Below are 25,641 nucleotides of genomic sequence, written 5' to 3'. Positions count from 1 at the left end.
TATGAGAGGGAAAGGAATAAAGGATGTATTCTATTAACGCTTTAGATACAGAAATTTTATATTCTTAGTATTTCGTAGGATTTCCGGATATAATTATACATGCTTAAACACGGCATTATTTATTGGAATTTGGCAATTTGCAAAGAGACACAAGACACCACACAGACTAAGATTTGAAAACCTGTCGGATCCTTCCGCCCTTGCCGCTATTGAGTGTGTGGGCCGGTCTTTAGCTCCGGGCGTCATCTAGTTGGAGCTTGGTTAGTCAAAAGCACTGGCATAGGAAAACTGATCGCTTGACCGGCCTTCAATAATACAAGGCAGACACACTCAAACAAGCATTTTATATTTTGGAAGTTTGCAAATTTCAGGTGGAAACTATTTGGTTACTTTCAGCATGGCTGCTGGACCTGTTTCAGAAAGAAATCAAGGTAAGAAATTTAAGTTTATTATGCACTAAAATGAAATGACTATGTGAAATTTTTATCATTTTCAGATGCTACCATTTATGTTGGTGGGTTAGACGAAAAAGTTACGGAGCCCTTGCTGTGGGAGTTGTTCGTTCAAGGTGGTCCTGTAGTAAATGTGCATATGCCTAAAGATCGGATTACTTTACTGCATCAAGGATACGGATTCATAGAATTCCTCAGTGAAGATGATGCTGACTACGCATGTAAAATTATGAACATGATAAAGCTGTATGGTAAACCCATTCGGGTAAACAAAGCATCAGCACACCAGAAAAACTTAGATGTTGGAGCAAATATTTTCATTGGAAACTTAGATCCTGAAGTTGATGAAAAACTTTTGGTAACCAATCAGCATTCCTTTAGGTTCAAAACACAATTTAATCTATTATTGCTTTTTTAGTATGACACATTTTCAGCATTTGGCGTAATTCTTCAGACACCAAAGGTAAATTTGAAATCATTGTTGGGGTTTTAAATTTTACTATTTTGTTTTTTTGAATGCAGATCATGAGGGATCCTACAACAGGGAATTCAAAAGGCTTTGCATTCATCAACTTTGCCAGTTTTGATGCATCTGATGCTGCCATTGAAGCCATGAATGGCCAATATTTATGTAATAGGCCAATTACTATATCATATGCCTTCAAGAAGGATTCTAAGGGTGAACGCCATGGATCAGCAGCAGAAAGGCTTCTGGCAGCACAAAATCCTCTTGCTCAGACAGATCGGCCTCATCAACTTTTTGCCGATGCCCCTCCTATTCCTCCGCAAATGAGCAACATGGGAATGTCAGGATTGCCTCCACCTCCCCCACCTCCGTTGCAAGGACTTACAATGGCGATGCCTCCACCTCCTCCTCCACCACCCACCTGGGCTCCTCCACCTCCACCACCTCCATCTTCGAATTTTCTTCCGTAAATATAATAGTGATTAGATTCATATGAATATTTACTATATAGAATCAACATTCATATTTTAGGTTAGCTCCGATTCCGCCGCCCCCGCCTTCCTGGGCGCCGCCGCCGCCACCACCATCAACTGGATTTGTTCCAATTCCACCTCCCGTTTGATTTCGTTTATTCATTTCATGTATGTCTGAAATACAAAATAAAGTAATAAACACATTTCTTTGACTTTGCGACTGTTTTGGGATCTGCTTCGAGATAGTTACGCTTATGTTGAATCCATTAAATCGTAAATTAAAAACATCAGACTAATTTTTTTACGAATATTTTATTCGATCAATTAGCTCTGTTATGCAGTAAAGAATTAGTTCCTTTCTGTTTTGTAAAGTGTAACTAAATGTACGCTAACAAAATTACAAACTGACTCTTGAATTGCTTTTACTCACAGATGGCTCCATTTTCTGTCCATTTCCGTATTTTTATTTCACCCAACAGATGGTGCTACATGACTCGTTTGTTCTCGATGAGTGAATGATTTTCATGTGTTGCGGCCTGTTTTTCATTTCAGCAATAAGCATGATTCTTTAGTCAACTTTTAAGTTTTAAATAGTAAATGAAGCAGTCTGGCTCTGTGGTGAAGCGTACAGGCGTTTATTCTGAATTTTATTCAATCCGTTCATAAATCTGCTTAATGATGTTAGCTGTTTTCTAGCTTGTCATTATCTATAATACCTTCTTTAAACAATGTCAATCTTGAGTAGCCTATATAAATTGTTTTTGAACCCTACCTGAGACGCTACATTTGAATTGACGTTACCACACGACTTCGTCAACTACAGGTGAGGAGTCTGAGCTTTTTCATTTTTTTTTGAACAATTTTTCAATGTTGTTCATTCATTTAGATAAAATGGGGCCTTCTAATGCGGTACCTGGGTTGGATGTTGTGGCCCAAATGAATACTTTTACCTCTTTTGTTTCAATGCTCTCCGATCCTGGGGCAAAGGATGAGAACAAACTAAAAGCAGCCCAAGAGCTAAGTGAAAATTTGGAAGTCATTGTCAGTTCCCCACAGTATCCAGCATTCTTGGATCATGCTATGAAAAATTTTCTCAAGATACTGCAAGACAGTGAACCACTCTTCATTGCAGAGTACAACATTCAGCAAGTCCGAAAATTGATTTTGGAAATGTTTCATCGTCTTCCCACCAATGAACACTTAAGGCCATATGTGAAACAATCACTTAACCTCATGTTCAGATTACTTGAGAGAGAAAATGAAGATAATGTGCTGATATGTCTTCGAATCATAATTGAACTTCACAAACAGTACCGTCCCCAATATAGTGTGGAGATCCAAACTTTTCTACAATTTGTCAAAGGCATCTACCGTGACCTACCGAATCAACTAAACAAGATATTTGAACCAAGGAGCCCCATCAAAGTTAAAGATTTAAGTGAATTAAACATTGAAGCAGTACTTGCTGAAACATTTACTGCCACTGTTGTTCTCACAGAAACACGAACTCCTGATGGAAACAACATATCATATAATTTGATACCAAAAGGAGTGTTGTCGTTGAAAGTTTTGCAGGAACTCCCAATAATTGTGGTCCTAATGTATCAACTTTACAAGCATAATGTTCATCAAGATGTAGCAGAGTTTATACCTCTCATCATGACTACAATTACCCTTCAGCCATCAGCCCAGCACAAGGCAAATCCTGCATTTAACAAAGAAATTTTTGTAGACTTCATTGGAGCCCAAATCAAAACGCTATCTTTCCTGGCCTACATCATTCGCATTTATCAAGAAGCTGTTGCTCAACAAGCTACTCTAATGGTTAAGGGTATACTGGGACTCTTAAGTCTGTGCCCCATGGAAGTTGCTCATTTGAGGAAAGAATTGCTGATAGCATCAAGGCACATCCTGGCAACTGACCTCCGTCTTCATTTCATTCCATTCATGGAGCGCTTATTTGACGAAAATTTACTGTTTGGCAAAGGTTGGACAACTAATGAATCTTTAAGACCTTTAGCCTATAGTACGTTAGCTGACCTCGTTCATCATGTTCGACAACACCTTCCAATGCTTGACCTTGCTCGTGCAGTTCATCTATTCTCAAAAAACGTTCATGACGAATCGCTTCCAACAAGCATTCAGACTATGTCTTGCAAGTTATTGCTGAATTTGGTGGAGTGCATACGACAACGTTCAGATGTTGAAAATGGACCTGGAAGAGAGTTGCTGATAGAAATGCTTGAAGTTTTTGTTTTAAAATTCAAAAGCATCGTGAAATTACAGTTGCCTATTTTAGCTGGGACAAAGAACAAGCAAGACAACAGTGGAACAAATGCAACCCCTAGTACTGAGCCTCCTTCTTCTCCTTCGTTAAGTTGGTCACAGAATGGAGCTGCACCACCGTCATCTTCACCGTCATCTGCGAATGAAACGAAACCGGAAGATACTCGGTCATCTTTAGTTCTTCTAGATGAAAAAGAGAAAACGATGAAGTTTGCTGTTCGAGTTGCGGGACCTGTCTTCAGCATCACTGAATGTCGAAGCTTAGTTAAAACGCTTGTGTGCGGTGTGAAAACCATCACCTGGGGATGTGCGGCCTGCAAAACTCCACTCGATACTACGACTAGTGTTGCTACTACAGGCAAGAATTTGCAACCTAAAGAAACGGTGATATTCATCCGTTTGGTGCAGTGGGCGATGAAAGCACTTGATGTGTACGCCTTAAATATTCCGAGTGCGGTCGGAGCGGAGACCTCTGGCAGTCTTAATAGCACCGTCGTTGGCTTTCCGGTCGGTGGGGCTTCCGCTGCTCGGCCGACTGTTCCAGCACAAACTATTCGCTCTAAAGAAGAAAAAGAAGTATTGGAACATTTTGCTGGTGTTTTCGCCATGATGAATCCGCAGACTTTCAAGGAAGTATTTGCCACAACAATTGACTACGTGGTAGAGCGCATTTACCGCAATAGCGCTTTGCAGGTAGTTGCAAATTCATTTCTTGCAAACCCTTCCACCTCCGCTGTTTTCGCCACCATCCTCGTCGAATATTTGCTGAATCACATGGAAGAAATGGGATTGAACATGGAGCGTTCTAATCTTTATTTGAAGTTGTTCAAACTTGTGTTTGGTAGCGTTTCTTTGTTTGCTGCGGAGAATGAACAAATGTTAAAGCCACATCTACCGCACATTGTCAACAAATCTATGGAATTAGCTTTGAGTGCTAAAGAGCCCTACAACTATTTCCTCCTGCTGCGGGCACTTTTTCGATCCATCGGCGGAGGTAGTCATGACCTCCTTTATCAAGAATTTTTGCCATTGCTTCCGAATCTTCTTCAAAGTCTAAACAGTCTTCAAAGTGGACTTCACAAGCAGCATATGAAGGATCTCTTCGTGGAACTTTGCCTGACTGTTCCCGTGCGGTTATCTTCACTCCTTCCTTACCTCCCGATGCTTATGGTAATAAAATTATGAGTTTTTTTTTTATTATTATTCTTTCTTTTCTAAATTTGTTATTTATTGTTTCCAATTTTTTTATAGGATCCTCTTGTGTCTTCGCTGAATGGTTCACAGACTTTGGTGAGCCAAGGTTTAAGAACCTTAGAACTCTGTGTCGACAATCTTCAACCAGATTTTCTTTACGAGCATATTCAGCCAGTAAGAGCTGAGTTGATGCAAGCATTATGGCGTACTTTGAGGAATCCAAACGACCAGATCGCACACGTTGCCTTTAGAGTCCTTGGTAAGTTTGGAGGTGGTAATCGTAAAATGATGGTTGAACCGCAACGACTAGACTATTGGGACAAAGAGTCTGGTCCTTGCATCGTTATCCACTTCCAAGAATTGAAACAGCCCGTTTCCCTGCCCGTCGAGAAGATTATGGAGACAGCGTTTTCTGCTTTGAAATCAAGTAGTACCGAGCCATTTTACCGAACGCAATGCTGGGAAGTAGTTCGTTGCTTTCTGCTATCTTCACTTCACCTGGATGACGATCGTCTCACAATGCAGCGTTTATTATCTCATCATTCGTTCTTGGAAGGAGATATTCATCCTGTGCAAAGTCCTTCGTTCCAGTGCAGTGACAAGCAAGCAAGACATGTACATCAAACGGCGGTTACTGCCATGTTCGTCGCAGCAGCCATAAAGGAGTTGAGGCAAGCAGTTCTGCCCACTATGGTATCTCTAGTCCGACACTACACTCTTGTTGCCGTCGTCCAGCAGGCGGGGCCGTTTCCTATGCTTGTTCCTGGTCGCTCTGCCCAACGGATTTTAGGCATGGATCCACTCGTGTTGGTTGATGCATTGGCTACGATTATGGGCCACGAAGAAAAAGAACTTTGCAAACCTGGACACTTGGCGCTAGTGTTGATGCTTGACACTGCATCTATTGTGCTCGGTTCCCAAGAGAGAGCTTGTAAACTTCCTCTAATGGAATATCTGGCAGAACGAATGTGCAGCCTTTGCTACGACAGAGCTTGGTATGCAAAATTGGGCGGTTGCATTGCCATCAAGTTCCTGTTTGAACGAATGGCATTCAAGTGGGTTCTCGAACATCAGTATGTATTCCTAAAGGCCCTCTTGTTCGTCATGATGGATCTCACTGGAGAAGTGTCGAGCGGCGCTATTGACATGGCCAAAGCCAATTTGGAGAAAATGCTTCTTTTATGCGCTACTCCGCTGCCAGAATCGTCTCCTTCTCCGGAAATTTTGTCTGCGCAAAAGAAAAGTCTGCATGACGTGACCCATGAACTCGTACGACAAGTGACCAGTCCAAATTCAACTGTACGTGAGCAAGCCATGCACCTATTGCAGGTTTTGGCACGGATAACAAACCAAACACCAACGGCCATCATGGAACCACACAAGGAAGTGTTGGCTGACATGATTCCGCCTAAAAAGCATTTACTGAGACACCAGCCAGTCAACGCCCAAATTGGGTTAATGGACGGTAACACCTTCTGCACGACGCTGAAACCCCGACTGTTCACCATTGATCTTAATATTGTCGAGCATAAGGTTTTCTTCCACGAACTACTATCGCTGTGCGAGGTGGACGACACTGTTCTTCTGAAATTACCTTGCTACAAGTCCGTGAGCAACTTGACCCCATTGAGAAAATCCGCTTTGCAAGCGTTAGCCGCTTGCCACTACATCACTCAGTGCCGAGACAAGATCTTGAATGTTATCTTCAAAGCTTTGAGTTGTAACAATGCTGAACTTCAAGAAACGGCATTCTCCTGTATGAAGAAGATACTGGTGGGCACTCAGATCGAAATGGAGACTGTACATACCGCCGTTCGTCCGTTGTTACTCTTGCTGGGCGATTATCGCAGTTTGTCTACCAATGTCATATTGCGCTTGTCTCACACGACTCAACTTTTCCCCCACGTATTCAACGAAAAGCTTTGTGAACAACTTCTTCAGCATTTACGCAAGTGGCTCGAAGTAGTGATCGTGGCGTTTAAAACCGGAGGAAATCGTCCAGTTGCTACCCAGACTAGCCACGGACCTTTCAGCAGCAGCAGCTTGTGCAGCAATGAAGTGAAGGTTGCAATTGGCATCATTGGACTTTTTCATCAGATTCCAGCTGCTTCGGCAAGATTCCTGGAAATCCTGTGCAAATTAGTGCTGCAAACAGAACGTGCCTTAGGATTAGAACCGGGCAGTCCTTTCCGAGAGCCCTTAATCAAGTTTCTTCTGCGATATCCTACCGAAACAATTGATTTACTTTTACGGGAAGATATCATTGCCGATGCTGATTGGAATCGGTTCCTTGAACATTTTGTTCGCCACAGTGAAGGCAAACCGTTTCGTGACGCTATTAAGGCCAACACAAATCGATTGGTTAATTTTGTGCTTGGCGGTCTGCCTTCGGAGTCTACAACACCCAAACCTCATGCACTGCAAGTGACGGTTCGAATCTTGCGCATCATGATCTGCAAGGACGACCAGTGGATATCTGAACAGCCCGATTTAATAACCGTGCTGACTAAAGCTTGGTGTTCGGGTCGCTACGAGGAAAAGAAAACTACGAGCCTTTCGATCGCTGAGCGAAAGGAGCAACGTCAACTGGCCAAAATTTTACTGTATTACTTTCAGCAGCACCCTGAAGAAGTTGAATTACTCTTCCATTTGATGCGCGCGTTGTGCGATCGCACGATTCCCGATTTCTACTTTTTGAAAGAATTTTTGGAAAAAACAGTCGGCCAATCATATGGAGCTGACTGGAAGCGAGCGTCTTTTTTCAAGTTTGTCGAGCTTTTCCGAAATCCCAACTTGGGACAAGAACTTAAAGCCAAAATTCTCCAACACATCATAATTCCAGGATTTGCCGTCAGTTTCGAGCGAGGAGAAGGAGAAATTCTCATTGGTACGCCACCGACCCCCGACCAAGATAACAGTGAAAGCGTTGTCAGTGTTTTCATCAATAAAGTGATTGATCCAGACAATCCTTTTGGAACTTCGGACGCTGTTCGAATCCTGTTGCTTCAGCTGAGCTGTTTGTTGGTTGAACAAGCTTCGCAACATATTCACGACGCCGCCAATAAACGCCAGGGAAACAAACTACGTCGCCTTATGACTTTTGCATGGCCGTGTCTGTTGAGCAAGAACTGTGTTGATCCAACCACCCGTTACCATGGCCATTTGCTGTTGAGTCACATCATTGCAAAGTTCGCCATTCACAAACGAATTGTGCTGCAAGTTTTCCACAGTTTGTTGAAGGCCCACGCTGTTGAAGCTCGCAATGTTGTCCGACAAGCACTGGAGATTCTAACGCCAGCTATGCCTCTTCGCATGGAGGACGGAAACACCATGCTTACCCACTGGACGAAGAAAATCATTGTTGAAGAGGGTCACACAATTGCTCAACTGGTGCACATTCTCCAGTTGCTGGTGCGTCATTACAAAGTGTATTATCCAGTTCGACATCATCTGGTGCAGTACATGATAACCTCGATTCAGCGCCTGGGATTTACTCCAACGGCCACGCTAGAGCACAAGAAGTTAGCCGTCGAATTGGCCGAAGTTGTCCTCAAGTGGGAGCTTCAGCGTATGAAGGATGAAGCTGATTCAGGAGGTGAGTCCTGCGATGAGACCATGCCATCTGGATCCGTAAAACGATCAGGAAATGACGGACTTCCAGAAGCAAAGAAGCCACGACTTGCCTCATCTTCTTCTTCAGGGAAAATGCTGGAAGTCAGTAAACCGATTGAGAAAACTCACTGTGATGCCATAGCAAACTTTTTATTAAGACTGGCGTGTCAGGTATGCTTTGTGTGTATGTTTTTGAGTTAGTATACGTGCTAAAATGTTTTTTCAATCTCTTATCAGGTGAACGATGCAACCTCGACCGCCAACAGTTCGGGCGAGCAGTTATCTAAACGATGTGTGGCTCTTCTGAAGATGGCTTTAAAACCCGATGTTTGGCCAAATTGTGAACTGAAACTAGCTTGGTTCGATCGACTGTTTCAGACTGCCGATTCTCCCGCAGCCGCTACTGCGGCCGCATCGGCAGCAGCAGCCGCTTCTGCTCCAAATTTCACCAATATTTGTACAGCTCTCGATTTACTAACATTCCTGTTAAGTATTTTGCGGAAGGAACAAATCCTGGCAGGCTTCAAACCACTTCAACGCGGGCTTTCTTCACTCATGAATTGCACGAATCCCAAAGTAATTAAATCTTACCCAATATGTCTTGTAACAATTTTCTAATATTTTGGGATATTTTGTTTCTTTAGGTTATTCGATGCCTTCATGGACTTCTTTCTCGTCTTATGTCAGTGTTTCCAACTGAGCCAACCAACTCAAATGTGGCCTCGAAGCATGAAGAGCTTGAAGGTTTATACGCTGCCGTTACGAAAGCCATTTATGAAGGATTAGGGGCATACGAGAGAAACACTACCGCACCGTCAACGTCTCTACTTGGAACCTTGATGCTGCTTAAAGCTGCGTGCACCAACAACCCTTGCTACATCGATCGGCTGATAACGTCTTTCATGAGAGCTTTGCAAAGAATGACTCGAGAACATTTAATACCTGCTACTAATGATCGCCAGGCTAATGCTACCACTACTGTACCTGAGAGCGGTTTCAGTTCGTGCGAGTTGCTCATCCTCAGCCTGGATTTGGTGAAAAATCGTGTTGGAGTCATGGGTGTTGAAATGCGAAAGGCTTTCATTGGTTCTATTCTAGTCGGTCTATTAGAAAAGAGCAGTGAATCCAAAGTGGTGCGGTCGATTGTTCGCATGCTAGACGAGTGGATGAAAACGAAAACCCCTATCGCCATCAACCAAGGACCGAGTTTGCGTGAAAAATCTATTCTTCTTGTTAAAATGATGCAGTGTTTGGAGAAACGTTTTCCAGATGACGTGGAACTGAATATTGCTTTTCTCGAGCTGATCAACTTCGTCTACTGTGAAGAATCCCTTAAAGGCTCAGAATTGGTGTCGAAATTGGAACCAGCATTCCTCGCTGGACTTCGTTGTCCTCAGCCAGCAACGAGAGCAAAATTTTTTCAAGTTCTCGATACGAGTATGCGACGGCGTCTACACGATCGACTCCTGTACATAGTTTGTTCCCAAAATTGGGAAGCCATTTCAGCCCATTACTGGATCAAGCAATGCTTAGAATTGATTTTGGTAACATCTGTTTCTGGAACTCCTATTCATACTGCTCCTGCCTCTGCTTTACTTCCTGGTGTAACCTCCGTCATCGCTACAGCGGATGCCAGTGAGAGAGAAACCTTCAGTGTCACAGGAAACATCAAGGAGGAGCCTGAAGAATTACTAGACGTTTTCGCTCACGTCAAGGAAGACGATATTGACATGGATTTAAGTAACGCCCCTAACGATCCTCTCACGCCTTCTGGGATGAACAAAACCGGCCTAGCCACTTTGGTGAATCGCCAAGTCAAATTTCTTGAAAGCGGCAAGGAAGTGACGTCGTCACAGTTTTTGGAAGCCGTTGCACAGTTGGCCCACATGGATACGTCGCTAGCTGAAGTTCTCTGGTTGGATTTGTTTCCTCGTATTTGGAAAGTTCTCGGTGAGAGGCAGCAGCAAGCGCTTTCTGTCGAACTAGTGCCATTTTTGTGCAGTGGCGCACATGTGATTCAAAAAGACTGCCAACCGAGTGCCATCAACACTTTCGCGGAAGCTCTTTCGCTTTGTAGTCCACCCATTCGCATTAAACCCTGTTTGTTGAAGTACCTGGGTAAATCTCACAATCTATGGCATCGAATGACGTTGATGCTGGAGCAACTAGCGTTTGATACCTCTAACTCCCCTGCCCATACAAAAGTAAGAAAATCTAATATATTCTAAGAGGACGAATTTAATGGTTTATCTATTTATTACGTAGGTCAAGCAAAAGGAAATTGGTGCCGAGTACGATCTAGAACCTGGAGCACTTTCTCACCAAGAAACTCTTGATGCTCTCTCGGAAATGTACAGGTATCAACTTCAATCCGCATTTCGTTTGATGAGAAAAATAAAAATTAATGTTCTTGTATTATCAGCACGCTAAAAGAAGAAGACTTATGGAGTGGCTTATGGCAACGCCGTGCTCATCTTCCGGAAACAATTATTGGTGTTGCTTATGAACAACAAGGATTTTTCGAACAAGCCCAAGGAACTTACGAGCTTGCTATGACCAAAGTTCGTCAAGAATTCATTAACACGCCTGCTCCTGTTTCCCTTCAGAGCGAGTACAGGTTGCTGGAAGAACACTGGATCCGTTGCGGAAAAGAATTAAATCAATGGGAACTGCTTCAAGAATTCGGGTTGTCTCCCGAATGCTTGAATTACCAACTTGTTTTAGAAAGTGCCTGGCGTACACCTAATTGGGTTGTTGTGCGTGATGCATTAACTCAGCTGGAACAAGCCTGTCCGAAGGAGTATGCCTGGAAGGTCAATTTATACCGTGGTTTCTTAGCCATGTGTCATCCAGAGGAACAACATCCCAACATGGTTGAACGCTATGTAGAACTTGCCAGTAGTCTTTGTATTCGCGAATGGAGACGTCTGCCCGCAATAGTGTCTCACGTTCACCTGACAACTCTTCAAGCCGCCCAGCAAGTAGTTGAACTTCAGGAAGCAGCCCAGATTCATCAAGGCCTTCTTCAGTCTCGTCCCGGAACTCTGCACGATGTTAAAGCCATCGTCAAAACATGGAGAAATAGATTACCGGTCATCGCTGACGACTTGAGTCATTGGAGCGATGTATTCACGTGGAGGCAACATCACTATCAGTTCATCGTGTCCCATTATGATCAGCAAAGCGATCAACAGGCCAGCGCTCAATCTATGCTTGGAGTTCACGCCTCTGCCCAGGCTATCATTCATTTCGGCAAAGTGGCTCGAAAGCATAATTTAACGGGTGTGTGCCTTGATTCGTTAGCTAGGATCTACAGTATTCCCAGCGTTCCGATTGTCGATTGTTTCCAAAAAATCAGACAACAAGTCAAATGCTACCTTCAAGCTGCCAACGTATTGGGGAAAAATGAACTACAAGAAGGACTCGAAGTCATAGAATCAACGAATTTGAAATACTTTGCCAAAGAAATGACGGCGGAGCTCTACGCATTAAAAGGAATGTTATTAGCTCAGATTGGCAGAGCAGACGATGCTAACAAAGCTTTTTCAGCCGCTGTACAAATGCATGACACGCTCGTTAAAGCTTGGGCCTTATGGGGTGACCATTTGGAACAAGTTTTCACCAAAGACTCTCGCAACATCGGGATCGGAGTTTCTGCAATTACGTGTTTCTTACATGCGTGTCGTCACCAAAACGAATCCAAATCAAGGAAATATCTGGCCAAGGTGCTTTGGCTTTTGACGTACGACGATGACAAGCTTTCATTAGCTGAATCCTTGGACAAATATTGTGTTGGAGTTCCGCCAGTGCAATGGTTACCTTGGATTCCTCAACTTCTGGTGTGCCTTGTTCGTGATGAAGGGAAGTTAGTGCTCAACTTGTTGAGTCAAGTTGGTCGGATGTTTCCACAAGCAGTGTACTTTCCCATCCGCACTTTATACCTGACGCTGAAAATCGAGCAGAGAGAGCGCTATAAATCTGCGGAATTGGCTGCTAATCAAGCTTCCACCGAGACTAGTGCTAATGTCACCAATGGCGCACCTCAAAGCAGCACTCCAGCTGCTGGGATGGAAGGAGCTGGCCCCATCAAGGCTACCGAACCTATGTGGCGTTGCTCACGGATCATGCACATGCAGAGAGACTTGCATCCCACTGTTTTGTCTTCTCTTGAAGGCATCGTCGATCAAATGGTTTGGTTCAGAGAAAATTGGTAAGAACATCATCTAATTAAATATTCTTAGATTAAATTTCAAAATTTGAAATTGACATTTTTTTGTTTTGCTTGCCTTAATAGGTATGAAGAAGTACTACGTCAGTTGCGACAAGGTCTCGCAAAATGTTATGCCATCGCTTTCGAAAATCGAGGATCCGTTGCCGAAGCCACAATCACTCCGCACACGCTGAGCTTCGTGAAAAAACTGGTGGCGACTTTTGGAATAGGCATTGAAAACATTGCCAATTCTGCAAGTGGTTCTTTTAGCAGTGCTGCATCCGAAAGTTTAGCACGTCGAGCTCAAGCCACAGCTCAGGATCCAGTGTTTCAACGAATGAAAACTCAGTTTTCAACTGATTTCGACTTCACTTTGCCCGGCGCCATGAAGCTTCACAATCTTATTCACAAATTGAAAAAGTGGATCAAGATTTTGGAAGCCAAAACTAAACTATTGCCCAGGTATGAAATTATACTTTTCGGAAATTACATTCATTATATTTTGCCATGAAAAAGTTTCCTCAGCCTAATTTATATATTCCAATTTGTGTGATTTATTTAGGTCTTTCCTTATCGAAGAAAAATGTCGGTTCCTCAGCAACTTTAATCTACAAACAGCGGAAGTAGAACTTCCCGGAGAATTTTTGCTTCCCAAGGTAAACAAAATTTCTTCTCACTTTATGAAACCCAATAAGAAATGTCCGCCAAAAATGATGAAAAACTTATTAACAAGGACTGCTCCCATATTGGTCGAGCTATTCGATGACGGTTGCTGATAAGATCTGATTTGGTTTTCGTTACTTCGATCGATTTCCTGTGTTATCATTCTATTTTTATATAAATTCTGAATTTACTACGCTTTCCCGTTTTAGCACACGCATTACTATGTCCGGATAGCCCGTTTCTTGCCGCGCGTGGAAATCGTTCAAAAGCATAACACGGCAGCCAGGCGTCTCTACATTCGAGGACACAATGGAAAGATCTACCCATACTTGGTTGTGAACGATGCAGGTCTCGGCGACGCTAGAAGAGAGGAACGTGTTTTGCAACTGCTTAGAATGTTAAACAACTACTTGAACAAGCATAAGGAAACGTCAAAGAGATTCCTGAACTTCACTGTACCTCGTGTTGTGGCTGTTTCTCCACAAATGAGACTAGTAGAAGACAACCCATCCAGTGCTACGTTACTCGATATTTACAGGCTACGTTGTGTTAAACGAAACATTGAACATGATATGCCCATCGCTAAATACTATGAAAGATTAGCCACCATTCAAGCAAGAGGAAGTCAGGTAAGCAGTCTCCCTTATTCTATTTTGATGGTCAAATTTTCAAACTTTTCTTTGTAAATAGGCTAGCCACCAAGTTTTACGAGATATTCACAAAGACGTACAGCAGATTATGGTTCCACGAACTCTGTTGCGTGAATGGGCCAACGTCACGTTCCCGTCAGCCACATTTTATTGGACATTCCGAAAAATGCTGACGCTGCAAATGGCTCTGGTCAATCTTGCCGAATACGTGCTACACCTCACACGACTCAATGCAGATATGCTGTACATTCATCAAGATTCGGGCCTTCTAAGTGTATCATACTTTAAGTTTGATGTTGAAGACTCAAACGGAGAACTCGATGCCAACAGACCTGTGCCTTTCCGTCTAACGCCAAACATGGTTGAGTTTTTGACAATGATTGGAGTGGCCGGTCCTCTTACCGCAAGTATGATTGCTGCGGCTCGTTGCTTGGTTCAACCGAGTGTCAAAGTCGCTGCTATTCTGAAAGCAGTTTTGCGAGATGAGATGATAGCATGGCACAAGAAGAAAACTGCCGACGAGAAGGAAAAGGACACTGGTGGAAGTGGTCAGGTGGAGGGAGAAATTTTGATTGGTTTGGTAAATAAAGCCGTTAATGCGATAATAAATAGGCTACAAGGGTTATCAACCTTTGATGGAAATGAGTCTAAAGTCAGCACTTTGGTCGCCGCTGCCAATAGTAATGACAATTTGTGCCGGATGGATCCAGCTTGGCATCCGTGGTTGTAATGTGCGAATGTTTCTATTGTGTTTAGTATACTGAAAAAAAAAAACTGTAATTCGACTTCTACGTAAGTAGAAAAACTCGGTTGATTAATAATACACTTGTCAATTATTTTACGTGACTATTCTTATTTATTACCAAATTGCATCTTGTTTATTAGTTATTACCAAAAATCAGAATATTACGATTGCAAAAAACTGGGTATTTTAGACCTTCCAACCCTCGAAAAGTCTTTTATTCTAATTCCAATTATATTTTATAAAAACTTTAACCTACTTATAATTTCTTAGAAGGGCTTTTTGCCTTTTTATCAGCGGTTAGTCGTGATCAATGATTTCACGTCTCCCCAGAGCAATAGATACCTGGTCGGTTCTCGGCCGTGTTGGCTTCCCTATCCCGGTTTTAGGGTAAACGTATCCCCGATTTTCAGACATTTTAGGGCGGAGCTTGTCAGAAGTTGTGAAGTGGTAAAAATGAAACAGCGCCATCTAGTGATAAGACGTTGACTTTCAAATAATACTTTCGGCGGCCATTTTTGTGTAATATGTGAATACGGCGGCCATTATCGTGTATTACGTGAATGAAGCCTAACCATAATTTCTGTAAAAATGGTTGGCAGGTGTGCTGTTCCTGGTTGTAAATCAACATATTTCAAAGGAAATCAAAAAGAAAACGAGGTTACCCTGTTTGCAATTCCTAAAACTTCATTATCTAAATGGCGAGAACTAATTCCATGTAGTTATTTGACGAGCACCTCACGTATTTGCTCCCGTCATTTTGACGAAAGTGACTTCAAATCAGGGATTTAAATTTTGAACGTGTTCCATCCTTTCAAACGTAGGAATCGTAATGCTGGAGCAATTCCCAAACATTTTCTGATAAATGGTATTGATATTACATTTCCTGTATAATCTGTAAAGCACAGAAACTGAACCATTTTCATTTTAGATACACCTAGTCGACAAGCAATGCAAAATGTTGATGGTTTCAAATGGAGAAATAACCTTAATGGTATTTTTAAATATGTTTATTTTGTTTAATATCAAATAACGCAATTCTTAAATATGTATTGTAGTGGAAACAAATGCTAGCAATGCATCAGTAAGGAAACGACCAAAAGTAGACAAAATACCTACTACGTCTAAGAGAAAAAAATTTGACAGTACAGGTATTGATAATAGTTCTCGTTACATTTTATTTATAAGAGCAATTGCTTTAAATTTTATCTGATAGCACCCTCCATGGAAATTATTAAAGAATCAATCAACATTCCCCAGGCTGCTGAAGAAGCAATTTTTGATCCACTTCCAGATTCAATCAAGGAAAATCTTGCTGTTGTCATGGAAGATACGACAGTTGCATCACCTTCTATGGAAGCTACCTCTACTATTCAAGAATCAATGGACACTCACCAGGCTGCTGAAGAAGCAATTTTTGATCCACTTCCTGATGTAATGAACGAAAATGTTGCTGTTGTCATTGATGATTCGACAGTTACATCACCTTCTATGGAAGCAAGCTCTACTAATTTCAAGTCTAATTTTGTGACATTTCAGTCACTAGTAACTTCATCAATGGTACCAAAGAATTGGACATGGTATTTTGATCAAATTAAACAAACGATTTTTTGCATTTCGATGGATCGACTACCAAATGAAAATTATAATGTGAAAAGTGTACATTTTCAAAACAAGAAGTAGTGTATTATGTCAACGGAACAATAAACAATTTACACAACCAAACAATAAAATGTAAGAATGTTTGGACACTTACAAAGAATAAACAATTTACACAACCAAACAATAAAATGTAAGAATGTTGGGACACTTAGAAAAGACCTAGAGGTTTGACAGTTGGATACTTCTACCTTTTTATTTTGTTCACTTCTTGTAGAAAAGTAAGCTGTGATTGGTCAATGAGTTTTTCATAGACCCTTCCTGATTGGCTGGCTTCACGTAGTACCTGACACACTCACTAGAGGCGCTCATCAATTTTTCCAAATCGGACCACGTTTACCCTGAAACCGGGATAGGGAAGCCAACACGGCCGAGAACCGACCAGGTATCTATTGCTCTGGTCTCCCCTCAATTTTCCGAATTTCCCTCCTCCTTCCAGTCCTCCCTCTGTTTTTAAGGCAAATTTGGTAGATTTTGCAACTCAGCATCGGTACTGGATTACTTGAATTCTGAAAAGTAGAAAACTTCAAAAAGCGCCAATGCATACGTTTTCTAGCAGTAGTCCATTTCAGTTTTATTACAATGGATGTTCCCGAGGGTTTCCGATTTCCGTTCGAACCTTATCCTATTCAATTAGATTTTATGAAAAGTCTGTACAAATGTATTGAGCAAGGGAAACTGGGTATATTTGAAAGCCCAACAGGAACAGTATGTCTTAGGTTTTTTAATTAAATCTTGTTTTTATTCAGTCCTCTTATTTTTGCAAATAACAAAATAATGTTTCCAATTTTTATATTAAGGGTAAATCACTAAGTCTGATTTGTGGAGCTCTAACTTGGTTAGCTGATCATGAGTGTCATCAAAAGTCACAACTAGAAGAAAAATTGAAGATTCTCAGTAAAGGTGTTGAAGATGAAAATCCAGCTTTGAAGCAGGCAACTGATGCACAAGTTGAACCTACTTGGTTTACTTTAGCTAAAAAAAATGTTGCAATTTCTCATGAGCAAAATGAAATCAAATCTGAACTAAAGAAAATTAATCAACGAGAAGAGAGAATCCAAAAATTAAAACAGAGAGTTCAAAATATGTCCACATCTACTATGAACCATTTAGTACCTGACAGTCAATCATCAAAGACGAATTCAAAGAAATCCCAAATAAGTGATTCAACTGATGTTGAAGATGACAACGTCCTGATTGGGGACATAGAAAGTGATGGTGAAGAACCTGTTGAAGAATCACAAGCTGAAGAAATGGTATTTTTGTGGTATAGTGCAAATTATGCTTTTTTGTAAACTGAGATGTTCAAAATACCCCAATTAGTTTGAAGGCACCAAGATTATATTTGCTAGTCGTACACACTCTCAAATTTCTCAGTTTGTTCGTGAAGTCAAAAAGAGTCCATTTGGGGATTCCATAAGATTAATTTCTCTTGCTTCTCGTCAGCAACTTTGCATCAATGAAGAAGTTACAAGCCTTAAGAGCAGTACTCTAATGAATGAAAGGTTAGTTTTTGTTATTGTCACAGTTCAAAAGTGGATTTCTTTTTTACATGTGAATTTTTAGGTGCTTGGAAATGCAGAAAAAAGGATCAAGTACAACCTCCAAATCTGAAGATGGACAACCAATTAAAAAAACAAGAAAATCATCTTCATGTCCTTTTCTTGACAGTAAACTCGTACAAAACGTTCGAGATTTGTCATTAACGGAAGTAACTGATGTTGAAAGTTTAATACTGTCAGGGAAAAAGAAAAAAGCATGCCCTTATTATGCGGCACGAAATGCTATTTGTGACGCACAGGTATTTTTGAATAAATTTATGTGTAAATTACGTGTTTAAAACACCTTACTGTTCAACATAATTAATTGTCATTTTATTTTTTCCAGTTGGTCGTCGTTCCTTATTCAACGCTACTAAAAAAACACACAAGAGAAGCGTGTGGGTTGAAGCTTCATAATAACGTTGTGATTATTGTAAGTACTTTCTTTAGTTGTTTAAATAGTTTATTAAAGTAATTTTTATGGGAATTCTATTCTAGGATGAGGCTCACAACTTACTTGAGACTATAAGTTCAATTCATAGTATTTCCATTTGGGGTCATCAAATAAGTCACGCACATTGGCAACTGTTGCAATACCAACAGAGATTTTATAGTCGTCTCTCCGCAAAAAATTTGCTACCTATTAAACAACTTATTTTCTTCTTATCATGTCTCATGAAAAGTTTAAATCTTCAAGGAAAACCAGAAACAAATCAAGCTGAAGCTGAAAAGACAAATGAAGACGAAAAGATTTTTGACTGTTCAAAATTCTGCATTGAAGCTGGTTTTGATCATCTAAACATAAACACTCTTGTGGAATTTTGCGAGAAAACCAAATTACCTCAAAAGTTGATCTATTTTAAACCCGCGACAGCTGAAGTCACTCCGGTTGGGGGTTTGAAAACCTTTTTGGGGAAATTGAATTTTGCAGCGGCCCAAAGTGAGAATGCGCCCAACCCCGTGGAAGCAGTGGATTCAAAAGAAGGGGGCTCGAGTTTGTTACCAATCCTGGAATTTATGCGATGTCTTATCAATCCAAACGAAGATGGAAGAATTCTATGTGTTAAGAAAGTTCTTAGTTCAGCTAGTTGTTTAAAGTACATTTTGCTAAATCCTGGATCACTATTTAAAGATTTTGTCACTCAACCTAGGTATACCTCCTTATGCGAAATCGCTTGATTTAATATTAATAGTTTTATCTGATTGATTTTTAGAGCTGTTATTGTCGCTGGTGGTACAATGCAACCTAGCAGCGAATTTCAGTTTCAGCTTTTTGGAGCTGCTGGTGCCCCACAGAACCGGATTATGTCATTCTCATGTGACCATATTATCCCTCCTGACCATGTTTTACCATTGGTACTGACGCGAGGTCCGTCTAACAAAGAGTTGGATTTTTCTTGGGGTAACCGAAGCCGTTTACTTGACGAATTAGCCAACTTACTATTGAACATCAATCAGGTTATTATAATACAATCCCTATTATAATTTTATTTATTTTTTTCAACTAAGAATTTTAAATTTGTGGTTCTATGAAGGTTGTTTCAGGAGGTGTTGTCTGTTTTCTTCCGTCATATGATTTCGAAAGTGTGAGTTCTAAATTTATAGTTTTATTACCGTTTTCTATTGTATTTAATTACTTTTCTGACGGAAGATAGCAAGTAGTTGATCATTTGAAGAAAAACAATTACGTTTCTAAAATCGAAAATCGTAAGAAATTGTTTCGGGAGCCTAAAGAAGCCAAAGAAGTTGATCGTGTATTAGACGAATACTCTCGATGTATAAAACAGTTTGCTAATCCAACAAACGCAGGTGGGAAGAATGGAGCTATGTTGCTCTGTGTTGTTGGTAAGCTTTATTCGTGTACAAGGCACAATTGTTGTTCTATTTCAGCATAAAAACATTTAATTAACTGATAAAAAACAATAGGCGGAAAGTTGAGTGAAGGAATCAACTTCAGCGACGATTTGGCTCGCTGTGTTATTGTAGTCGGTCTTCCTTACGCCAACATACAATCTGCGGCGTTAAAAGAGAAAATGGATTACTTAAATAAAAACATGGTATTTATTGTAAAATGTATTGATTAAAACATGCCGTACTTTATTCCCAGGCTACTAAAATATTTGTACTCTTTTTGAACGACAAAAACTACCATTATTTTGATTTATTGCAGATGACTTTGCTTCCAGAAGGGGAAAAAAGACTACCGGGACAACTTTACTACGAAGCTTTGTGTTTTAAAGCTGTAAACCAGTCAATAGGAAGAGCGATTCGACATAGCAAGGATTACGCTGCTCTTGTATTGGCAGACCTTCGATATGCGCGCTCAAGTTCTCAGTCTTCCCTTCCTGGATGGATAGCAAGGCGACTTAAAGTAACTGAGAGTTTTGGGCCTTCTATAGCTTCCGTTAGTAAGGTATGTTCCTTTGATTCATCATTTTGCATTTGGAACTAGTTTTATTATTGTTATTTTTAATTAGTTTCTTTCCATGCGCAAACGAGCTGACACAAATACTAATTCGAATTAGCTATCTTCTTTAATCTTATGAATACGTAATTCCGAAATTATGAATGTTTCAAATTGGACTTACCAATAATCACTGTCAGAGTCATTATTTCTTTCCTGTGCTCGACTATTGCCACAATTTAGCTGTGAGAATAGAGCATCACGAATTTTTGGTCGAGGATCATTTTCAAGCTCTGTCTTGAAAGCACCAGTTTCTGAAAGTATCCATTCTAGTTCTGTTCATAGTAAAACTGATTGTTTAATTATTTCCAAGTCAAATGCTTATAAAACTAGGAAAATGTAATTACCATCCTGTTTAAGTCCAGTATTAAAAGAACTTGTTCCAATGAACTGGCGTTTCAGCTCTCCATTAAGGTAAACAAATATAGTTGGTAAATTTTGATCAGGGTAGTTGGGTATACACAATCCTGCCAAGCTTTTTACAAATTTCACTGTTGGAAATTTGTGGGCCAAATTACGAATATAATCATTCATTAGGGAAGACAAGGGGATTCTATTATAAACGTAAAGTATTAACATTTTAATCATAATGTAAATTTTCAAGTTTTTCCTTACCCTTGTTTGTAAAGGTGTAATATGACCCATATTCCTTCACCTGCTTTGTTTACTTCTTGAATGTAGTCTTTACCAGTAATCTCTAAAACCTCTCCAAATTTAGAAGCCTGTAATAATGATTTCATTTCAGCCATTCTCTTCTGACGATATTCCAAGAAAACTTTCTCATCTAATTCATCTTCGAGATCATCTAAATCATCAAGTTCTAATTCTTCTGGTCTTTTTTCTACAGTTATTAAAATTGATAAGTTAAAAACAAGATAAAAAAAATGTTTATAACAATAATATACCATTTGAGGTATAATTCTTAACAACACTTTCAAGCATATCTTCAATTTGTTCCTCAGTCACTTCAGCTTCTTTAGGCTTGGGAGGTATAATGCCTTTTTGACGTAAAACATCGTTCCATTGAGTGTCTTCCATGGGGTCCTACATAATAAAACATTAACTAACGAACATTCTAAATTACGGGAATGAAGAATAAATCACCATGATAAATATTTGGCTAAATAACCCGACGGTAAACGCCTAAAACCTATACCTATCCAAATAAGGAGTACCGCTCAATACACAGAAAAGTGTACTAGTCTACTGCTAGGCTAGCTCTTACCAGCTTACTGGTAGATGGCGCTAGTATAGTCATGAAGGGGTGGGAAAATGCAACTTGCCCATGAAACATACCTTGAAGTCGTGTAACTTCGTGTACAGATAGCCGTGAGCTCCTCCCACTTCGTGATGAAGTTGGTCATCCACGATTTTTAAAATCTATGATTGATTTAATGAGTATAAGCTACAAGATAGATACACGTACACGTTTTACCGTTGCTCGACGTCCATAGTATTAGCGGGAAATCCAAAAAATTCTCAGCAAAACTTTTGTATGCTGTTATTCCTTATTTGGATACTGTACAGTTTCGGTCCGCACTTCGTAAATTAACAAACTCTTGGAAATCATGTATTGAATGATGGATACGAGATACCAAATTGAGTCAGTATTTTTGAACGTTGCAATTTTATGGTACTTCATTAGTGTCCTTTAAGTTCTCACGAACGGTGTTTGATTCGATTTCAATAGTTACTGGACCGTCGTTTTCTAATTGTACACACATATGAGCTCCAAAAACACCGTCTATACTCGTGGTTTATAAAATTAATCAACCAATTAATTGAAAAATACATACAAATATTAATCAGAATGTTAATATTACCTTTAATTAACAAAGGATCATACATCGTTTTTAGAAGCGTTAGCACTTTGTCATATAGAATTTTTGACTCTTTGGGGCCCATAGCATAGTGAAAATCTGGCTTATTGCCTTTTAACTTGTGGTACAGTGTAAACTGACTTACGCACAATATTTCAAGGTTGAGATCGGACGTGCTTTTAGCCCATCTCTTTTGGTTTGCATCCTCAAAGATACGTAAATTTAAAATTTTTCTTGCTCTGTTAAAAAGATAATACACTTTAGAACAACATCCAGATAGGATAGCTAAGCTAGAAAAGAAATATTTTACATGTACTCTGCATCCTTTTCTGTGTCATTTACAGAAATTCCAACAAATGCCAGCACACCTTTCCCTATTGAACTAACTTCAGTTCCATCCACTGAAAACATTTTCCAATTTACGTGAAATTTAGATACAATTTTAAGGAAGATAAATTGCAACGACAAAAATAGTGAACCGGCGAAGACGTTGTTTAAAAATAAAAAACTTTATTTGCTTTAAATTAGAGAAGAAAATGATAGTTTTACCAGTCACTTTGGCACTCAATACTCGCTGTATCACCGCTTTCATTGAGAAGTGCTCTCGGAGAACAATTTAAAAAACTGTATGTCTCAGCGACGATCTGTTGAACGAACTGACGTGAGTGCGAACAATAACAAAAAGTCAAAAACAGCTGATCGGTTGTTAGAGAGTAGACACCGTTTTACTCTCCCACTCCCCTTTTCTTAGATGTTAATTTAACACACTTAAAATTGCTTTAACCGCAAAAAAAAAAAAAAAAAAAATTGCAGTCCGTAACAAATTTTGGCAACATTTTTTGCTATTACTACATACGGCGCCTCACAGCTGACTAATGTGTCCCCAGTTTTCGGCGATAACTCGGCCTCGTCGTAGTTCATCTTAAATTTAAAAAAAAAAATCGTAGTCGTATTTTTCAGTTTTATTTCATTCTGATTACTCGAGCGGTAACCTACTTGCACCATCCCAATTCATGACAATTCAATTTTACGTCAATATTTTTTTAAAAGAAAGGTGTCTAGCTCCCTTTTGTGAAATATGCACAACAATTTCATTAATTTTCACAAATAGAGCCAAGGGGTAATAAGGATTGAAAATTTTTTTCTAAAAAATAAGTGTTGTTGCAATCTTTAAATTTAAGAAAGTGCATGTATATGCGACGTTTTTAACATTTTCAACATTATAGCGACAGCAGCCCATGGCTACAGGTAAGCCGGTAAGGTAACAGGTAAACTTGTAGGCTTTAGCCTAGCTGCTATATCTTTTAAGTATTTAACATCTCGCCAGTTTTAAATTTGGAGCTTAAAATTGGTTTTGAATCGAAATTCCAATTTATCAATATAAATATCAAATATTCACGATTTCACGGAAATTCACGCAATTCATTAAAATTCGTTATATCTGGCATCGCTGTCTGTGGATCATCTATTTTTGTCTGTTGGGAATAAATCAAACATCTGCAGTTTAAAAAAATCGTAAAAGGGTATTGAATATTGTCTCTGCTAATAATTTACAGTATCATTAAAAAAAAAGAAACACTGGTTTTGGAAGAAAAATTTATGATGGCAGATTCCTCTGAAATCAAACTTAAATCTACACCAGGAGATGGGTAAGAGCTACAAGAAATGTCATAGTCTGTTTTAGAAACAAAGCAGGCAACCATTGATTAACAAATTATATAAAACTGCATCTCAAATTTGCATTTTTAAGGATTTCGGCAGTTCGTTTCTGCCCTAATTCAACCCCGTATCTTTTAGTTTCTTCTTGGGATGGATCTGTACGATTGTATGATTGTTTCACAAACAATCAAAGGTTACGTTACAATCATGACCGTGCTGTCCTTGATGCCTGCTTTCAGGTAAATAAATTGATGTCAACTTGAAATAAAACTTTTTTGTTTCTGTTCATCAGCATGAATTAATTGCAACTAGTATTATATAGGATACCATACATTCTTTGAGTGGAGGCCTTGATGGTGTTTTGAAATTGTGTGACCTGAACAGTAATTCAGGTATGTTTGTATTTGTTTCAATCACTAACTAAGTTATTTTAATGTGTGTTTTTTTATGTGTATGTAGAAAGCATTTTGGGTATTCATCAGGATTCAATAAGATGTGTTGAATATTCAACAGCTGTTAACCAAGTTTTTAGTGGAAGCTGGTAAGATTATGTCATTCAAAAATCATACCATTTACTAATAAATATTTCATACCATTATAAATAGGGATGCTTCCATCAAATCTTGGGATCCAAGATCAAAGGCATGTTTAGGCACACATATGCAAGGGGACAGTGTTTACACTATGGCTCTGAATGAAGAAAAATTGGTTGTAGGTACTGCTGGAAGAAGGACTTTAGTTTGGGATCTCAGAAACATGAGCACTGCTCTTCAAAAGAGGGAGTCAAGTCTGAAATATCAGACTAGGTGTATCAAATGCTTTCCTAGTAGACAGGGATTTGTTTTGAGCAGTATTGAAGGTAAAGAAGTGTTTTCACATGTTTAACATTTAAAATAATTTATATGCAAAAAAAAATATTTAAATATGAAATGCTATTGTTATTGCAAGTCATTATTTATTTAAATTTTTTTGCACACTTGGAATAGGTCGAGTAGCAGTAGAATACTTTGATCCTAGCCCAGAAGTGCAAAAGAAAAAATATGCTTTCAAGTGTCATCGGATCAAGGAAGGAGACATCGAGTGTTGTTACTCAGTTAATGCTATCAGGTTACTAAGCAAAAATTTAATATGATAGTGTAAATCTCTATTCTAGAACCATGTTTTTATAGTTTTCATTGTGGCTTCAACACTTTTGCAACTGGAGGATCTGATGGTCATGTTAACATTTGGGTAAGTTTTTTTTTTAAATAAATTTGATTGTAAATTTTAACTGATCCAGCAACTACCAAACAATAATTTAGGATGGCTTCAACAAAAAGAGACTTTGTCAGTACCGTCGATATCCCACATCTATATCTTCACTCTCGTTTAGCTTTGATGGTTCTCTTCTGGCTATTGCTAGTTCTTACATGTATGAACAAGGAGAACCGTCATCTGCTGGGAGCCCAGAAGATGCTATTTACATACGCAAGGTTATTATTGGTTTATTTTTAAATTCAAATAAGTATAACTAAATCTTGAAAATATCCTCTTTAGGTCCAAGAACACGAAGTTAAACCAAAATAGTTTGGCACGCAATACGTTTCCAAGTTTGGCTTGTTCAATAATACTATGATCATTATTTTTTTTACTGTAGGTCTGTAGTTGTCATTGTCGAATGAAAGATGACCGAATACATGGCTTTTTTAAAAATCTTTAAACACCTGATTCACAAGTCCTTTTGGCCAAAGTGTTCCTTTTTTCGGTGCTG

The 25,641-nt window shown here is 39.5% G+C and overlaps 7 protein-coding genes across 8 annotated transcripts; 5 read left to right on the top strand and 2 right to left on the bottom strand.

The window, feature by feature from the left end:
* Positions 1–246: 246 nt before the first annotated feature.
* Positions 247–1,603, top strand: LOC124207441 (splicing factor 3B subunit 4-like). The gene is made up of 5 exons (XM_046604891.1): positions 247–431; positions 497–810; positions 871–915; positions 975–1,384; positions 1,450–1,603. The coding sequence occupies exons 1-5, from the start codon at positions 398–400 to the stop codon at positions 1,538–1,540; spliced, it is 894 nt and encodes a 297-aa protein (XP_046460847.1). The 5' UTR covers positions 247–397; the 3' UTR covers positions 1,541–1,603.
* A 346-nt stretch (positions 1,604–1,949) lies between these two features.
* LOC124188610 (transformation/transcription domain-associated protein-like) lies at positions 1,950–14,852 on the top strand. Its single transcript, XM_046581353.1, has 11 exons — positions 1,950–2,214; positions 2,278–4,847; positions 4,929–8,654; positions 8,721–9,059; positions 9,128–10,687; positions 10,749–10,840; positions 10,906–12,693; positions 12,778–13,155; positions 13,256–13,349; positions 13,566–13,985; positions 14,047–14,852. Exons 2-11 carry the CDS (start codon positions 2,283–2,285, stop codon positions 14,734–14,736), a joined length of 11,652 nt encoding a protein of 3,883 aa, XP_046437309.1. The 5' UTR covers positions 1,950–2,214; positions 2,278–2,282; the 3' UTR covers positions 14,737–14,852.
* A 410-nt stretch (positions 14,853–15,262) lies between these two features.
* Positions 15,263–16,473, top strand: LOC124209007. Of its 2 annotated transcripts, XM_046606880.1 has the most exons (5): positions 15,269–15,408; positions 15,471–15,616; positions 15,680–15,742; positions 15,807–15,899; positions 15,965–16,473. In XM_046606880.1, the coding sequence occupies exons 3-5, from the start codon at positions 15,700–15,702 to the stop codon at positions 16,429–16,431; spliced, it is 603 nt and encodes a 200-aa protein (XP_046462836.1). In that variant the 5' UTR covers positions 15,269–15,408; positions 15,471–15,616; positions 15,680–15,699; the 3' UTR covers positions 16,432–16,473. The 2 variants fall into 2 exon arrangements, 1 of the variants encoding a protein (XP_046462836.1); XR_006880745.1 differs by having other exon boundaries at positions 15,263–15,616; positions 16,009–16,473.
* A 444-nt stretch (positions 16,474–16,917) lies between these two features.
* Positions 16,918–20,717, top strand: LOC124208909 (ATP-dependent DNA helicase DDX11-like). Its single transcript, XM_046606774.1, has 12 exons — positions 16,918–17,115; positions 17,208–17,663; positions 17,731–17,912; positions 17,974–18,208; positions 18,295–18,381; positions 18,447–19,099; positions 19,163–19,406; positions 19,484–19,534; positions 19,604–19,793; positions 19,875–20,005; positions 20,119–20,361; positions 20,426–20,717. The coding sequence occupies exons 1-12, from the start codon at positions 16,990–16,992 to the stop codon at positions 20,471–20,473; spliced, it is 2,646 nt and encodes an 881-aa protein (XP_046462730.1). The 5' UTR covers positions 16,918–16,989; the 3' UTR covers positions 20,474–20,717.
* LOC124208985 (phosducin-like protein 3) lies at positions 19,667–21,462 on the bottom strand. The gene is given in 5 exon segments (XM_046606859.1): positions 19,667–19,961; positions 20,537–20,687; positions 20,760–20,965; positions 21,028–21,253; positions 21,318–21,462. Coding segments are annotated over 5 exon segments (729 nt in total). The 3' UTR covers positions 19,667–19,960.
* Positions 21,318–22,919, bottom strand: LOC124209029 (D-aminoacyl-tRNA deacylase-like). Its single transcript, XM_046606900.1, has 5 exons — positions 22,782–22,919; positions 22,543–22,633; positions 22,236–22,471; positions 21,517–22,156; positions 21,318–21,456 (listed from the first exon to the last, which is right to left on the bottom strand). Exons 1-4 carry the CDS (start codon positions 22,822–22,824, stop codon positions 22,041–22,043), a joined length of 486 nt encoding a protein of 161 aa, XP_046462856.1. The 5' UTR covers positions 22,825–22,919; the 3' UTR covers positions 21,318–21,456; positions 21,517–22,040.
* A 109-nt stretch (positions 22,920–23,028) lies between these two features.
* On the top strand, positions 23,029–25,588 carry LOC124208967 (mitotic checkpoint protein BUB3-like). The gene is made up of 9 exons (XM_046606839.1): positions 23,029–23,881; positions 23,983–24,130; positions 24,214–24,283; positions 24,351–24,432; positions 24,497–24,750; positions 24,878–24,998; positions 25,061–25,121; positions 25,193–25,363; positions 25,428–25,588. The coding sequence occupies exons 1-9, from the start codon at positions 23,832–23,834 to the stop codon at positions 25,455–25,457; spliced, it is 987 nt and encodes a 328-aa protein (XP_046462795.1). The 5' UTR covers positions 23,029–23,831; the 3' UTR covers positions 25,458–25,588.
* The last annotated feature ends 53 nt before the right edge of the window (positions 25,589–25,641 follow it).

This window comes from Daphnia pulex, chromosome 2 (assembly GCF_021134715.1).
Source record: "Daphnia pulex isolate KAP4 chromosome 2, ASM2113471v1".
NCBI lineage: Eukaryota > Metazoa > Arthropoda > Branchiopoda > Diplostraca > Daphniidae > Daphnia > Daphnia pulex.
The sequence above is the reverse complement of the archived record's forward strand: the minus strand, read 5'-3'. Positions and strand labels throughout refer to the sequence as shown.